Consider the following 17,154-nt stretch of genomic DNA (forward strand, 5'->3'; position numbering starts at 1 on the left):
TGCACAGCCTCTCCTTTCCTCCTTCTTTGTCCTTAACTCTCTTATTTGTTCACTCTACAAGAATAACTCCATAGCCACCATCCTTCTGAGGCTCTATTTCTCAGCAGGATGCATGGCAAAACACTTTCCTTGCTGATCAAAGAAGATACTCACCATTCATGTCTCCTGGCTCCCAGCTACTCCCCAGACAGAAAACAACATCTTCCTTTCAGTCGTTAAACCTTTCCTCCCTCGAATCTTTCAGCCTTCTTTCATAGCAGTCAGCTCTAAGTCTAGCCCTCCTGAGAAAAGCTAAAATAAGACCTACAGTGATATGTATGCCCTTGATGTACGAGTAATGCCACTGATGTCAGTGAGCTGCACAAATGATAAATTTGGCCCAAGGCTGCTCATGGAGAAGATCACACGGGATGTTTCATGTGCAATCTAAACTTGTAAACATCCATTCTTTCTTTTTCTTTACTTTCTCTCCCACATGGAAATACTCAAAACAGCAGCTGCCTCTCTGCCAGTACCTAACCAGTACTTTAAAGCTTCACTTGATGCCCATGTGAGAAACACTCATGATTCAAAGAGGTAAACTGAGGCATGCATCTTGTGAAGCAGATGCATGCCTCATTATTTATTTATTTGTTCATGATTGCAATCGCGTGAGCGCCCCCTTCTAGCAAGAAGGAGAGTGCTCACCTTTGTTGAAAAACAGAGGTTTTTATACCATTTATTTCAAGGCAAGACCACCCTCTCCTCAAATTTACAACCTATCCCAAAGCTATAACCAGGCTGTTACTAGGGTAGACTTTTCCATATTAGGTTCCTTAACTCAATCTGTTGATTATACATACTTACATTCCTAGGCATATCTTGTACTGTACCAGAGAATACCAGAAGGTAGTATTTCTTATATTACCTTCTCAATTTCTTTCTCCAAACTATCTGTTCAGCAATTTCTTAGTAGAAAACAGCTTAGAAATCATATTTTACATGAGGGCTATAAGTTCAGTACACCAAAGCCCTCCATCTTAATGCTAAAACTTCCGTTTTGTTAAAACCCAAGTAGCTTAACCTTCACACCCACTTGAGAGAAGGGACTAGCATGCTACACAGGTTGGTGTTTTCAGTTTAATATCTTCTTGGCCCCAGTGGTGCTCTTCACACAACCCTGTTGTCTAATACTAAAAGAATGAGTTGAGACTAGCACTGTTGTCAAAGACACCAAGGTTCACATAAGGGTGATTACTTACCCCGTAGCTACAGATTGGGATGTGGGCAAAGAAGGGGTTTGGTTTCAAATTCTGGTTCATTCAGCTGAAGGTTGCCTGGGTGAGCGTTTAACAAAGGTTGTTGCTTTTCCTATGTGTTCCCTTGTACCTACTGCAAATACTAGCAGCAAATAGTCTCTCCTCCCCAAAACCCGAGTAAGCAGAACAGAGGTGCATTACCAAGTCCATCTGCAGAGTAGATGTTAGTATGAGAAAGCCCTTGGCCACCCCATAAGCCCCATAGTTCTACAGGTCAGAGCTGCACGAGGGACCACAGGACACTACATTACTCTAGCTCCTGCCTGCACCTCAGAAGTAAAGGGAGTGTCCTCAGGGCACAGAGATTCATGCCATAGTCCTGTTCCTAGAGACACAGGCCCTGGCAAGGTGTCATACTTATGTTTAAGAAAAACAAGTCCCCTTTGCAATGGAGAGTTATATGCCTCTACCACATGTAGGAGAAGAAACGTGCAGGGACACAAAGCAGATCTAGGTGGGTGTCAGGACTCCTCCAAACAAAGCTACACAATGCCCATGAAGAAATGTTCACCCTATCCAAAGAGGCGGCTGATAAGGCAATCTAGTTTTCCAGTCTGTAGGAAGATGCTCACACTACACTACTCCAGTACAGGGTAGGGCAAGGAAGGAACAGAGACGGGAGCTGCTCTGAGCCGTATACGACAACTATGGATCATGAACCTACCAAAGCCTAAGGATGTTCAAGTCTATGGCATACTTTGTGAGGGTCACATCACTGTAGGGCTGGACAGTAAGACTAAGAGGAAGCACTCGGGCCGCAGCTGATGCCAGCAAAGCTCTGCCCAGACTCCTAGAAGGTACTGGGGTTTTGAAACCTGGAGGTTTATCCACTGACAGATAACCACAGTGCATCTCAGCACAGAAGACTGTTGTGCTAGAAGGAGCGTGGGAACAGGTGGTGACAGGTTTGGGAGAGTTCCAGCTGCTTTATCACACTTCACATCTTTTTAGCATCAACCTCTTGCTGGCTAGGCCTTCTCAGAATATATGAGTGAGGAGTGGGATTTGGTATTACTTAAGCTGGAGAAAACTAGAATAGTGGATAGCCAAGGACAATGATCAGAATGGCAATCTTCACGAAGAGAGTAAATATCTTCACAAGCTGCTTAGACCTTAAGTCTTGGATTCTTCCCATATGGGGTTTAGGGAATAACTCTAATTTCCCTCCCTTCTGGCCACAGTTGACCAAGAAAAAACAACATTAAGCTAGCATGAGAAACTCCAAAACTTGGGGCCCAAGGTGGAGAACTGCTGACAGCATCTCCAGGACACCTGAAGGCTAGGCATTGCAACCAGCCATAGAAAGGCTGAGTCACTGAAAGCAGGTGGTCCTCACAGATTTGTTTACATTTCCCCATTCACAGCTCAGCCACGTGCATCCCAGAGTCTTTTGCTCTGTTTCTCTCATGCTGCAGAGGTAGCATTGCTGGGAGCAGGGCACTGGTTTAAAGAATGCCTCAAGCATATGAGGCAATACCGATTTCAAGAAGCACTGGTTTGCTTCAAGCATTGCCAGCTTCAAAATGAGGATAAAGAAAGCAGAAACCATCTACAATGCTACACCCCAAACAAGTATTAGGGACATCTGGCAGTGATAGACATTATGGCACCTAGATAAGAATGACTCACATGGACAGGTAGAGCTATTGGATCCATCCATTTTCATGGATGGATCATGGATTTTCATCCATTTTCATTTCATTTTCATGGATGGATCTAATGTTCTGGGGAAAAGGTACCCTAGGGACATCACACCAGTCCCTTTGCTCCTGAATCAGATGTGCATAGGCCTAGAGCAAGGCAGCTCCCTACCGGCCCTGCAGCAAAGCAGAGACATGCAGTAGAACTGTGGGAAGGTCTGGGTTGCCGCTAAACGACTTACACTGCACATCTACTCGAATGGACTTGATGGCAGGGACCCCAACCCCATTTTCTGCTTTACAGTAATAGCGGCCCCCCTGAAGCCTTTGGATCTTCTCAATCCGAAGGGTCTCGTTAAGCACTGACGTCTCTTGGAATTTGTCCGATGCGCTGCCAGCAGTTTTGGTCCATCTCACCTGCACGAGAACAATGAGAGAAATACAAGCAATAGTCGACACAAGCTAGAGATCCCAGGGGAACAGCAGCACTCCCTTTGCTCCTCTTCCTCCTGCTCCCTAGCCATTCTCAAAAATGTGCCCTATAGCACCACCAGACCTTACCAAAGTTCAACTACCGATTTCTGTATGTCTCAGTAGACCATCTGCTGATTCTCATCAATCGCCAATCCCCAAATCCATGTATTGAGGATAATCCCTCAGTTCACCCTAACACACATTGCATATTTACAGCTCCTTCTCTGATCCTATTAACCCAGGCACCTGGGTAGTTTTATACCACCATCTACACAGCACAGGACTTTCAGCACTGAGACTTGGACTCCCACGTGGCTGGTAGGCCACGAAGCTACAGCAGACATCAGCTCACAGCCACAGAGCTTTTATTGTAGTCAACACGTTTTCATCTATCTTTGGACAGCAAGGGTAATTCTGCTGTTTGCTTTTCCAAGTAAAATTGAGAAAACACAGTTGCTCTTTGGCTCTTGCCCCTTTCCCACAGGGAATCCCTTCGAATGTTATTTTTAAAAGTCATCCTTTTGCAGTACACAAGCTTTTACTTTGATTTTAAATATAGAGAAAAGAAAAGAAAAAATCCCTTCAGAATTCAATCTATCTTGCTTTTTTTTTGTCCTTATGTTACATGTCTTAAGAACCTGACATGTAGGGGCAATGGAGTTGCATTATATTTCATGGTGAATGGTGGCATAAGGACACCACTCCTGGAGACTGAATGGCTATTCTTGTGTCTGGAATGAAGTACAATGCCCTAGAAGTGGCACTACAAGCTTCTCCCTTTTTTTCCTGCAGTCCAGACAATGAGAGGGAATTATGGCTTTTCTTAGCCCATTAGTTTGCTATATCTGCAACCTCCATTCTAAAGGTTGGTAACTGGTGGTCTCCCACACTGTGGCCCATCTAGACTCTGAGACTGAGATCCAGCAATATCAGTCAACAGAAAGGAGAGACTTTCATTCAACATTAGGCACAGATAAGATGTACCAGATATCTTGATCACTCTACCAAACTTAGCCTAAATCTCACTGCCATGACCTGATTGATGCTGATGCTCTAGGAAGCACAGAAATGTCTACATCTCACTCTCAGAGCGCTAGATTGAGCAGATTTTCAGAGCTAATGACCATGGATTTACTTAGCCTTTGTAGGCTTATTATGAAATTGTCTGAGGGCCTCAAGACCCTCATAGTCTCCTATTTGCAAGGATACTTCAGCCAGCTCTTTAACCTTTTCTATTTCAAATCTCATTTAAGTATTTTGACCACATTTTCATGCTTTAATGACTGCCTGATAGAATGGAAAAGAGCAGATTAAACAAAGGTTAGGATAACAGCGTAGCTGGGGAAGAAATCTATCCAGGAGGATGGAGGACAGAGATAGGATGCATGCCATGTTTTATGTGCTTGAGTTCCATCCTCCACAGTCACACCTGGTTCCACACTCTGAAATCCCCCGTGCATGTTCAGGCAAGAACAAGCCGCAATATTGCCCACTGGCATGCTGTCTGCATCAGGCTCTGCTACAGCAACCTCTCTGGTTACTCAGGCTCAAATCTCCACCACCCGCCAGCACCTTACTACACATTCAGCACCCTCAGGCAGGGTCAGTCCTACTATCTTCCTCACTTCTCATGTACACAGCTATCATCTGCCCATCACCATCACAAGAGCCTAGGCTGGTCATTTCTATTGGCCTAGCTCAGATAATTTCCTTATTATCGTTTCCAGGATATGCTTTGATGGAGAACCCATTTCAAGCAGGGTCTCTCTTGCTCTCCCTTTTCATTGTCTCTTAGGTAAATAACTCCTCACAAGCAAGTCCACAGAGGGGTTGATTGGTGTATGCAGATGTATGTTTTCTCAGCACAATTATCTTTGGCAGCATTGGGGAAGCAGGCCAAGGCAGCACACGCATTCTACTCGGCTCCATTGAGCGTATTCTGGCACTCCAGCCTAATAGCATGCACCAGCTGCCACTCCAACCATGCCCTGTCCCAGAACAGGCAGATCCATGCTTTAGTCCTGCCTCTACAGGCACATCCACACTAGCATTGTATTAACCTGCCTGAGTATCTGAAGAGCGTGGAGGTGGCTGCATGGGGCTTGAGGCTATGCAACCCCCTAGAGTCCCTGAAGGAGGACTGCAGCATTTAGTCAAGCTTGTTCCATGCCTCTCCACTGAGCTGGGATTTTGACAACAACGTGGGTATGGCTAGCAATGCAAGCCTGGAGCTTCCCCTGGTCGGTGGCCATAAAGCAATGATCAGTAGGCTCTGCACAGGGGTCACTGATATGCACTACAAACAACTTCCCAAACTACCCCAAGCAGGCTCCCTTTGTCTGAGCAGAAGCTAAGAGACTGATGGACCATGAAGGGCCAACTCCTATGGCCAGCACCTGTAGGAAGCCTCCTTCTAGCCTGTTTAGGCTGTTCCTGCTTTGTAGTAAGAGGGTTAAAGATTTGATTTGTACAATCAATTATATTTAGGCTTTCAGGTTTTTGAGGTGACTTCATACTGAAGGCAAACAGAAGGTCTGTATAGGCTCCTGTAAAGATTTGTAGACACGAAAGCAAGGCTAGAGGTTTCATAGCTTAACAAGCTAGCGCTTGTATTGTGGGAATCCCCGACTCCAACATGTAGGAGAAAGATGGGCACCCTGCTGCCCACAATTCTCCTCTGTGTGGAGACTACAAAGAGGTGCCATGGAGAGAAGGGATGACAGGCAAGACCAAAAGCTTACCTGTGGCCGGGGGTGTCCTGTGACCAGACACTGCAAGACCAGTGTGTCCCCCTCCCGAATTGTGTAAACGCGTTCACTGATGTTGTCTTCCTTCACCACACACGCTTGCCCAGCATGGATGATTTGGGCCTGAGCAGGAGCTGCAGAGAGGAAAGAAGAGATAACAAAGGCAACACAGCATTCAGTCACTTACACCCATTGCCACCATTCCACAGCAGGGTTAGAAGACCCATCTCTTACGCCGCAGAGGGGAAGAGCCAGACAGCACTAGGTATGAGACAGGGAGGTCTCAGAAGCTAAAAAATATAGCAATTTTCTGCCTTTCTTAGGTGGCTGGTATCAGCTGTTATTTTAAAACCTTTGCTCTTGTTGGGATGGAAGCTCTAAGCACTGAAAATAGAATATGGAGCTTTTTTGTGGGATCCTCCTGTGTAGGCTGAGGACCAAGAATTCCCTGCTCTCATCTCTCTAATGCAAGCGGTTAAAGCAGCATCATGGCCAAATCACATCTGTTTGATGCCTGTCTAAACCAGGCCTAATTACTATGATTTACCTGATGGGGGGGGAAGGATAACTACTGAGCAGAATCAGAAAAGGTCTTGAAGCTCTATACGGCTTTTCACACACATACCTAGAACAGGCATAGCACATGCTGTAGGAAAAACAAGTCTTCCCCAAATTACACAGCAATGTATCTCAGCTCTGAGGCAGAAGGAATAGCCACTGCAGGGTCAGGGGACCCGTAAACTCTAGGGATCTCTCTGCTTAAGGCTCTAAGTGGAGATCAGTTACTACTAGTCCAGCTAGGAAAACAAGTGAAGACCAGTGCAGTAGAAAAATACATGGAAAGAAAGTTCCCAGAACAAAGCTTAAAAACTTCATGCCCCCAAATAGCAACTATGTCCCACTGCAGCCCCAATGAATAGCAGGGAGAGACAAGCTCTGTAACAGAATTTTATAAAGAAAAAAGCCTCTGCTTCAGAGTCCTATGCAAACAGCCCTTGGCTTCCTACTCCAAAAGCATTTGTGTGATCACTGAAGCAGCCGAGATGTGACTCTACAGCCCAATGGGACACCTGTGCTCGTTCAAGGGGAAAACTCAAGTCACACTTCAAGAAACAGAGTGTCTAAGAACCGGTGCCTCAGTAAGAGCGCCCCTGGGATACTTCCCCATCTTGCTACAATGCTTCCAGGTGATGCTTGGATCATAGTTCTAGCTCCCATTAGTAAAATCCCATGAAAAGGAATGAACCACCCTGGAGGTGTTTAAGGGATGGGTGGACAAGGTGCTGATGGGCATGGTTTAGCGATTTATAGGAATGGTTGGACTTGATGATCCAATGGGTCTTTTCCAACCTGGTGATTCTAGGAGATGATCCAAGGGTTTAAAGCAACAAGCCTTAGCGAGTCCTCCAAAACAAGCACAGATTTTGTACATCCTGGTAAAGCTGAACTGAGCACTCGCTTTTTCCTCAAGGTTAGCTAAGCTTCAAAGACTACTCCCTGTTCCCCCCTCCATTTTTGTTCATGACGAGAATGTACAAGTGACCGAGTTTAGAGCAAGGGAAGTGTTCAGATTTGTGCTGGGCTAATCCACCAGCAGCATAGACCTAGGGCAAGCTAGGCTTGGGCAGTGGAGGTTTGCCTCTGAGGTCAGCCTTTATAAACTGGTGTCACCACAATGCACTGACTAAGCAGCAGTGATACAAATGTGGACACAGGAGTAGTAGGCAGCAAGCTGCTCTGGCTACTAGAGATTCACAGCCTGCTATAGCCACCCAGCACCCAGGCAGCAGCACTGCACATGCAGTAAGCTACTGCTTTTTGCATCTCTTCTGTCTTTCCAGCAGAACGTCACTGTTAAATTCATTATTACTGTCCACATTGTTGACTAAGGGAAGTAGTATGTGTCTATTTGAATGAGTCCAATGGCATGAGGTTTAACAAGGCCAAGTGCCAGGTCCTGCACTTGGGGCACAACAACCCTATGCAGTGCTACAGACTAGGAGAAGTCTGTCTAGAAAGATGCCTGGAGGAGAGGGACCTGGGGGTGTTGGTTGACAGCGACTGAACATGAGCCAGCAGTGTGCCCAGGTGGCCAAGAAGGCCAATGGCATCTGGGCTTGTATCAGAAACGGCGTGACCAGCAGGTCCAGGGAGGTTATCCTCCCTCTGTACTCGGCACTGGTGAGACCGCTCCTTGAATCCTGTGTTCAGTTCTGGGCCCCTCACCACAAGAAGGATGTTGAGGCTCTGGAGTGAGTCCAGAGAAGAGCAACGAAGCTGGTGAAGAGGCTGGAGAACAGGCCTTATGAGGAACGGCTGAGAGAGCTGGAGTTGTTTAGCCTGGAGAAGAGGAGGCTGAGGGGAGACCTCATTGCTCTCTATAACTACCTGAAAGGAGGTTGTAGAGAGGAGGGTGCTGGCCTCTTCTCCCAAGTGACGGGGGACAGGACAAGAGGGAATGGCCTCAAGCTCCTCCAGGGGAGGTTTAGGCTGGACATTAGGAGAAAATTCTTCACAGAAAGGGTCATCGGTCACTGGAACAGGCTGCCCAGGGAGGTGGTTGATTCACCTTCCCTGGAGGTGTTTAAGGCACGGGTGGAAGAGGTGCTAAGGGGCATGGTTTAGTGTTTGATAGGAATGGTTGGACTCGATGATCCGGCGGGTCTCTTCCAGCCTGGTTATTCTATGATTCTATGGGATAGTGAAACCACCTGTCAAAGCTTCACTAATACAACTGAGCAGATGAGTGAGCTTCCTCTGCCTGGATGGCACAGGAATATTGCTAAACCCAGGAGAAGGCAGAAATCTCTGTATGTGCCTACGTACATTTGTGTTTGTATACGTGTGCATGTATGAATGTAGAGAGAGATGTAAATACATTAAGTAAAATAGTGAGTTGTCAGGAAGGGACATCATGACTGCTTGCCAAGTAAACAGTGGCAGAGGCCTAAATAACCTTTGCCAGCGTACCTTAATTCAAATTACAGTCTCTTGTGCTGTTTCACCCCTTCAATCAGTCCTCAACAAACCTGCTACCACACCTTTAACCCCATATGTGCTGCAGAGCATCACTCACAGTGCCAAGACCCAGGCTGTGACGTTGAAAAATCCCTGCCCTATTATTAAAAGGGAGACATGGAGAATTGGCGTTTGTTCTGCCAGGGAGCTGCTACTGTGATTGCAAGATATTACAGCTTAAACAGTGGAGATTCATTTAAAGTGATGTCCCTTTGCAAGGAGTATAGCTGAAAGTTGTCAGTGATGGTAACAGGGGCAAGTTAAGGCACCTATGAACAAGGCTAGATGTGCACAACCTTGCTTGTAAGCTTCGTTACAACTCAGTGGATTCAGGGAAAAGAAGACAAAATTATGACACAGGGCTTACACCCAGGGTTGTTGTTTTGATATAGGCTAGTGCCATGTAATGCTTTGTAGTGCCAAGTACGGATTAGTTTAAATAATATTTCTGTCAAACTTGGAGAGACACTAGCAAATTACCACAAGGTATTTGGGCACCACATTGGTTGCACAAAACCCCTCTAATCCTGTAACATTGTACCTAATGGTTTTGTTGTGGAAATTCCCCATGTAGAAATACTTCTAGGCAGGTGACAAGAAGGAGTTACACAAGATAGGTGAAATTATTGAAGTAGGACAGCCAAAGGGAAAAATGTGTAAGTTGAAAGACTTGCATTGAATACCACGTAGGGTACAGCAGAGCAACTTAAGGGAATGTTTAACTGGGAGCTAGGGCTGCAAGTAAATATTCTGATTCTCCATGGGGTGGCTGTAAATTAGTTTTTGCAGCAAGGTCAAGTTTGCAAAGGGAGAATGGGAGAATAGAGCCATCAGCCGGCAAATGCAGTCCAAAGACTGTGAAGAGAGGTTACAAGAGCTTTGCTGCTGCTCAGTGCCAGGACCCCACTGAAATGCAGGCAACACAGGTCGAGGCTAGGGAGGAATATGGTACAGGATAAGGGGGGACAGAGTCTCCCTTTTAATCACGGGGCATGGATTTTTCAACATCACAGCAGGGGTCTTGGCACTGTGAGTGATACTCTGCAGTGCGTGTGGGGTTAAAGGTGTGGTGGCGCAAGAGACTGTCATTTGAATTAAGGTACTTTGGCAAAGGTTATTTAGGCTTCTGAATTACTCCTCTGCCACTATTTACTTGGCAAGCAGTCATGATGTCCTTTCCTGACAACTCACTATTTTACTTAATATATTTACATCTCCCTATCTACATTCATACATGTACATGAACCCAGATCTCTCAAAACGGAGCTCAGAAAGCCTGGGGCTGTCTTGTAAAGAAAAGTACTCAGGTAAATGGCATAGGAGTCTTGAGAAACTCCACCTTTGGTTACAACCTGACATTAGTGACGTGGTGGGGGCTGAGCAACAAACCAGCCCATCTCTTTCGGGACTGCATTATCTCACAAGATGAGACTCAAGATGGTCTCAGTTCCAAGCTCAGCCTGCCATAACATGCAAAGGCTGTAAAAACCATGCCCTATTACAGATAGATAGAGAGATTGTGAGGATTAATTGCACTTTTAATGTCCTTGAACAGAAAGAATATATTATTGTTTGACACCTTCCCAGGTGTCCTGGAGGTTTTCAGCATATGGACTGTTTGCGCATTGCCAGCACAACAGGATGGCAGGATCATGCCTGTCGGAGTAAACAGTTTCACAGAAGAAAGAAAAAGAAAGGCAGGAGCATGAGGCCAAGTGCTAGAGATGAAGCAGGAATCTCAGCCATTCTCAGCAGTGCTCCGCAAGGAATAACCTTTGCATAGACACAACCTGCCCTGCTAAGTCCTGCTGGAGAAGAATCCCTCTCTTTCAGGCTGTGAAACCCCAAAGCAGAAGTCCAAGGAAGACCTCTGAGCAGACAGAGGGGACAGCTTGTTCCCCAACCTTTTTTCCCAACATTTTGAAGGACAAATGCATCATCACTTCCATTCAATTTCCAGGTAAGAGATCAACTAGTGGAAGGCTCCCAAGAGAGTCCTCCAGAGAAATTTGACCTGCCAAATATTGAATGCTAGATGTTTTACAAAGGAAAAATCCAGGCTCTGAACATGTAGCATCATGCCTTTCTTCAGGAAAGGGCTGGCTTGCAGTCCCTTTGGCCTCTGCACTGAGATTTTCTACTATGCTTTCACTTGATATATGTACACATTAAAACAAAAGGAAATTGGAGTGGATAAAATAACTTTATTCCCAGTGCAGTGTACTGTACAATGTTATTATTACCATAATCTGGAATGTTTATGAGTCTCTTGGTGCTTAGAGGTTGCTAATGTCATTAAAATGCAGAAAAGGAGAGAGAAATGGTCTTTTGAAGAGGACTGCATAATCTGTATTTTGTTCACAGGTCTAGCTGTTCATCTTTTTGAGCCCGAGATCCCATTGCTACAATGGCAATGATGAGAGGTCCTTCACAGAAAGAGAGGTGAGGGACAGACGCTGCACTGACACTCCCTCAGTCACAATTAGGAACCACAAAGGCAGGCTGCTCACCCCTTTTACAGCACAGCACCAACTGCACTTTACTGCTGCCCTATTGGCAGGCTAACATAAGCCATCGCTGACAGACTGCTCCATCACCACCTGTGCAACCTGCACATGTTCTGCAGACAGCCTCAAAGATAAAGAACATGCATTTCCAAAGCTACTGATCCAGTACTCACAGCTACATACACAGGGACACTGAATCCATGCACCTTTGCTACCACCCTCCTGCAGGGTGGGGATAGAGCGAGGCTGCACCTGGAGCATTCCCTCTTTCTCAGGCTTAATATATCACCATACTTTGTGAAGTAAGTGATGCCCTCCCATACATCTTGCTTAATTATAATTCAGCCTTTTCTGCACAGAAGCCAGGGTCCTTCCCCACCCCTTCTCACAGGCTCCCTGGACTCACACTGCTCAGTTACGTAGAAGCGGGGTGGGAGGAGCAGTACTGGCTGATAATATGTTGCGTAAACCTCTCAAGAACCTGCCTGTCTTCCTCCCTCACCCTTCCTATCCTGAGCAAGTGGTAAAGTATGCATCATGAAGGGAGTTCCCAGAAAGAGGAAAAATACCCACCATTTATGGAGCACACGGGGCTGAATAAGCCTTTCATTATGAAAATCCACATGTGGCATTTCTTTCTCAACAGCCACTCTCAGTCGCTCCCTGCCCATGGGTGGAATTGCCCCGCAGCACCGTTAATTACAGACTGTGCACAGCAAAGCACCCAGGAAGCATCTTGGACCTTGAAGTCACTGGTTTAGTCAGCACTTCATCCTGTCTGTTCATAGAATGCACAACTCTGCTTGAAGAGCAGGGGCATACAAACACAAAGACCTTTGAAGAAGGGGTCATGTTCCCTTAGCAGAGCACAAAGAGAAGCCAGCACACAAGTAAAGGAAAGAGACATGGTAGCAACACTCAGCAGGTGCAAGGAAGGTCTAGTAGAATGAGAAAGTTCTGAAGGGGAAGCATCCCAACAGTCAAAACAAAACACCTTGCTCATTCCTGCACTGGGAGGAGATGGCAGCTGCCTTTTTGTCAGCTCCATCGCTATTCAGCTGGTCTCATTGATGGCTCCACTGTGCATGAAGAGCACAGGCTTTGCTGAAACTTTCGAGAAAACAAATTAACCAGGCCAGCACAAGCCCACAATGCTGGGCATGATATCAATGGACCATTTTAAAAAGGAAAATTCACTCCAGCTTGAGGATGATTATGGAAATAATAATACACAATTGGTGTCCATTAACACTGTCAGCAGGACTGTGGATCGATAGTGTATTAATAGCTGAAGAAAGACCGCTCACACTTATCAGGAGTTAAGACCAGCACAAAAGCAGAGGGAGAAAATATGGCAGTGGGCAGACGTAATTGAGGTCACATCCTGGATGTCTTTGCACAGCCTGACCAAGGGAAACCATGTCACCAACACTTTCTGAACATGTTCTCTGGCTGCTGGCTTGAAGCTCTCCTCCTCCACATCTCTGCCCCTCTCAGCTTTTTTGCCCAGCACAATGGCAAAGGGTGCACAGCCCCTGCAGGGAACTTCCCCAGCTGAAGCTGCCCAGCACAGCTTAGCCTGATTAGGCTCCAACTGAAACACAAGGCAAGGCTGAAGCAGAGAGGCAGGCAAGGCTGAAGCAGAGAGGCAGACAAGGCTGAAGCAGAGAGGCAGACAAGGCTGAAGCAGAGAGGCAGGCAAGGCTGAAGCAGAGAGGCAGGCAAGGCTGAAGCAGAGAGGCAGGCAAGGCTGAAGCAGAGAGGCAGGCAAGGCTGAAGCAGAGAGGCAGGCAAGGCTGAAGCAGAGAGGCAGGCAAGGCTGAAGCACCCAGGAATAGCTGAAGAGCAAAGTACATCCATAGTCCCAGGTCTCCACCTACTCCTTGGACTTCTCTTGCCCAAGCTCCTCCTGCTGATGCTTCCAACACTGTGGGCCGCCTGAGAAGCTCTGTGCTAACACAAGGCTGTCTTAAAGCAAAAGCCATCAGGAAGACCTCTCTGCATGCTAACTAAGGGTTACACCCCAAGCAAGACAGATCTCCACTGAGGCTCTTATACTCCTATGCATCAGTGTTCTCGCTACAGCCCAAACCATTTATGCTCAAAAAGACGAAAAAATTAAAAAATCTACTTTGTGTACTTCTGGCCTAAATTTGCAGCAGGGAATGTGTCATATTTCAGCAGTGAAATGTCTCTGACACTTTTGGCATTTTGTACATTGATCATGACTAAAACACAAACATCAATCCACCCACAAAAGAAACACAGCCAGTTCTGAGATACACAAAGCAACCACATCTAACCCCACAAAACACTACATAGCACTTCTAAGGGGGAAAAACATATAATTTTCAATGGGAAGTGCAAATGACAGTTGGCAATAGTAATTACAGGGCATGAAACTTAGCTACTTAAATTAGTGTGAGATTTATTTTACCTGGAAGAGATTAAGACTATGTCTTTACATCTCTGGCTGATTGCATTTCCAGAAACAGAGTTTCCTTTTGCAAAGCTCAGCCAGATGATTTGCACAGTCATAAAATAATGTTTTGCTTAATCAATATCACTTCCTTGAAGCATCTCTATAATTTTGTTTCTTTTAGAAAAATGCCAGCAACAAAATCATGTGAGATGTCATGAATAGCAGGTAGACCCCTCGGTGACTGCGACATCTGCTCCTGAGATCTTAATTCCATATAAAACTAAAGAGGAATTGTGTACTTCACCAAAGTATCAGATCATCACTGACCCTTCTTCTAATCCCAAACTTCGCTGCTTGCAGTGGCTCACTAGTTTTCCTAGGTGTTCCCAACATTTTCTTACATGGGTCCACGTAACAGCAGCCTACCAAGCAGCAGACCAAAGTCAACTGGCAACTTTGACAGGAATCAAGCAACAGATGTTACACACACAACATTATGGTGGCATAAACCCTGTATCACTGCCTAATCCATATGCCTGAGTGGAATTCGTACAGATGACACAATGCCAGTAATACAAAGTAGGTTGTCTTCAAAACTTTAGGAGCTCCAGACATGGTGGCAGTCAGAGCCTGCACCTCAGCAATACTGTCCCAGAAGCTTCCAGCTTTGGCTAGCAAATGAAAAAAAAGCATGCTTGACTCACAATGGCCATAAAGAGACTTCATAATGTTTCCCAAACCACTTCCCACTGCACCAGCTTCAGAGCCTGAGCTGTATCTCTAAATCTTGCTGCAAAACCCAATGAGCCACAGAGCCACACTTGTGTGAGGTTATCCAGCCAGCCTGAGTGCTCAAAGCATTGCACTTAAAAACTCATTTATTATCTGGTTGCTACTTAAAACTTCTAAGCATTTTAGGGGAAACAAATGAGGCAAGCAGCTTGTGGGAGAAATCAGGCATCCTCTATTCTAGAGACCATTGACAGACTGACTTGTTTGTCACCTGGTTAAATACATGAAAATTAAGTAGTCCAGTCAGAGAAAAAAGGGCTACAAAAGGAGAAACTCAACTGGACACAGTCAGCACAGACAATCACTAATTCTGCCCATGAGTTGCAGGAGTTGTCCCCAGGGGACAAGCCAACAACAGACCACTCGGCAGGTTTGATCCCTTACCTCCTTATAGAAACTCTCACCAGGTCTCCAGTCCTCTCCTCCAGCTGCTCCTTGCACGCATCACCCCCATGAAGGGGAATGAAAAGTTACAGGCATCCAGGACGCCCGCTGACCCTCTGACCTTTGTAAACCCTCATGCTACAAGCATGAGTGCCTATCATCAATAGGAGTCTTCAAGCAGCCAGTTCACAGGACAGCCAAGGCAGCAATTCAGCTGCTCTTCATGCACCTTGCACTGGTACTCTCCCTTCTCCCTGCTCTGTTGCAGCACACAGGAGCCACCGAAGCTGCACACCCCGACTCAGCCAGGGAAACTAGCTTTCACGGGCACGCTGCAGCTTGTCAGCACATGTAGCAAAGCCCAATAAGCAATGTCTCCAGGATCTGCTGCTAATAACCTTTGCAAGCAAATGGGCTTTGCTTGAATGGTCCCAAGGTTATTACCTCTTTCCTCTTCCCCCTGAATTCAAGATCAGCTTATCCCCAAAGTCACCATTGGCGCTGCTTATTCCACTTCCTTTCCCCTTTTATACTTTGGTACAACAGTGACTCTTCAACAAAGAGGTCCACACGCACAGATCTATAAACCAGCATACTTTGAAATTCAGCTGTTTCATTGCTGGGCCATTTAACACAGGAGATGAAAGAAGAGCACAGCACAGGTGCTTCATCCCTTCAAAAGGGAGGAAAAAATGTCAATTTGCTAATCATCTGTCAAGCAGATCAGCAACAAAGGTGCATGAACTCTAATCAATGAATAACTACAGGCTCCTTTTCATATCAAAAGGGAAAAAACCCACCAGGCAACAGCTGTGGCCTTCTGAATCAGAAAAATAAGAAAAGGTAGAGGGAAGGGTTTCGAGCCGAGTTCCCTGGCTATTGGGACACACTGGGAATGCTCCAGACTTTGCTGGTGAGGACTCCAGCAAAGTAACATGTGTATGCTAAAACCCACCTTGGAAACACAGGAAGAGAGAGATATTTAAGCTCCAAGGATACTAAAAACAATAGACAAGAAAAACAGCAAAACCCAAACCAGTATGCAGTAAGAGTACCTGAGCACAAACTGGGTAAATATGAGAGTATTTCCATGAAACTGTAGCTGATCCTGTTCAAAATGCTAAGACTTGAGGCTCAAATACTTCAATGCTGAGGTAGAAACCGGGGGCTGGTGAGCAGGAGAAGGGTTGGCAGAGAAGAGCTGTATAAGGAGGGGACTTAGTTCTTTCTACACAGACAGACAAAGCGGATGCCTGCTAATCCCAGAGGGCAGGTGCACAACCATAGGGTTAGCAAAGCAAGACACCTGGGGAGTATCCCGGCTCCCTGTGCACATGACAGAAGCACTATTGTCAGACAAGCTCTTGCACAGTGCTCAATGCAGACATCAAAGCACATCTGAGAAGCTGCGTAAACACCCAAGCACTGAATCTATGCTAAATTCTCACCTGTCACAGCTCTGCTGTTTTAAGGGCCTCACCTAGCCTGCTTTGAAGGAGGTGGGGATGTGAGGGCAATCATGCTGTGATGGCAGTGCAAACATTCCCTCCACGCAGAGAGGAAAGATTCAACGAATGGTTATGTTTACCTGCTGCTATACCCAGCCTCCACAGAAAGCAAAAGGCTATTTCTATTGTGAAACAGAGTAGGGGTGTGCAGAAAATCACTGCAGGATCCAGAAGGTGATAAAAGCCCCAAGAGAGACTGAAATAAAATTTCACTGAAAGCCTGTTTTGTTTTCACCATAGTTAGATGGAAATACAAATAGTACCCTTAAACCAAGTATCTAAAATCCGGTTTTGTTTCTGAAAAGTGGTCGGCAGCAGGGACTCATCTGTTCAAAGCTCTGTGCACAGTACTACCTATCCCACA

At 45.9% G+C, this 17,154-nt stretch overlaps 1 protein-coding gene across 7 annotated transcripts in view; it reads right to left on the minus strand.

Annotated features, from left to right (window-relative positions):
• MDGA1 (MAM domain containing glycosylphosphatidylinositol anchor 1) overlaps positions 1 to 17,154 on the minus strand; it is a 147,285-nt gene that overhangs the window by 93,000 nt on the left and 37,131 nt on the right. For 5 of the 7 annotated variants that reach the window (XM_069852538.1, XM_069852536.1, XM_069852535.1 and 2 more), the window contains exons 2-3: positions 6,154 to 6,293; positions 3,181 to 3,355 (exon numbers count right to left, since the gene is read on the minus strand). In XM_069852538.1, coding sequence (XP_069708639.1) covers positions 3,181 to 3,355; positions 6,154 to 6,293 — 315 coding nt within the window. Of the gene's footprint in view, positions 1 to 153; positions 402 to 3,180; positions 3,356 to 6,153; positions 6,294 to 17,154 lie in introns of those variants that run through there. The other 2 variants (XM_069852537.1, XM_069852541.1) reach the window with 2 other exon arrangements.

Source organism: Phaenicophaeus curvirostris, chromosome 2 (genome assembly GCF_032191515.1).
Source record: "Phaenicophaeus curvirostris isolate KB17595 chromosome 2, BPBGC_Pcur_1.0, whole genome shotgun sequence".
Taxonomy (NCBI): Eukaryota; Metazoa; Chordata; class Aves; order Cuculiformes; family Cuculidae; genus Phaenicophaeus; species Phaenicophaeus curvirostris.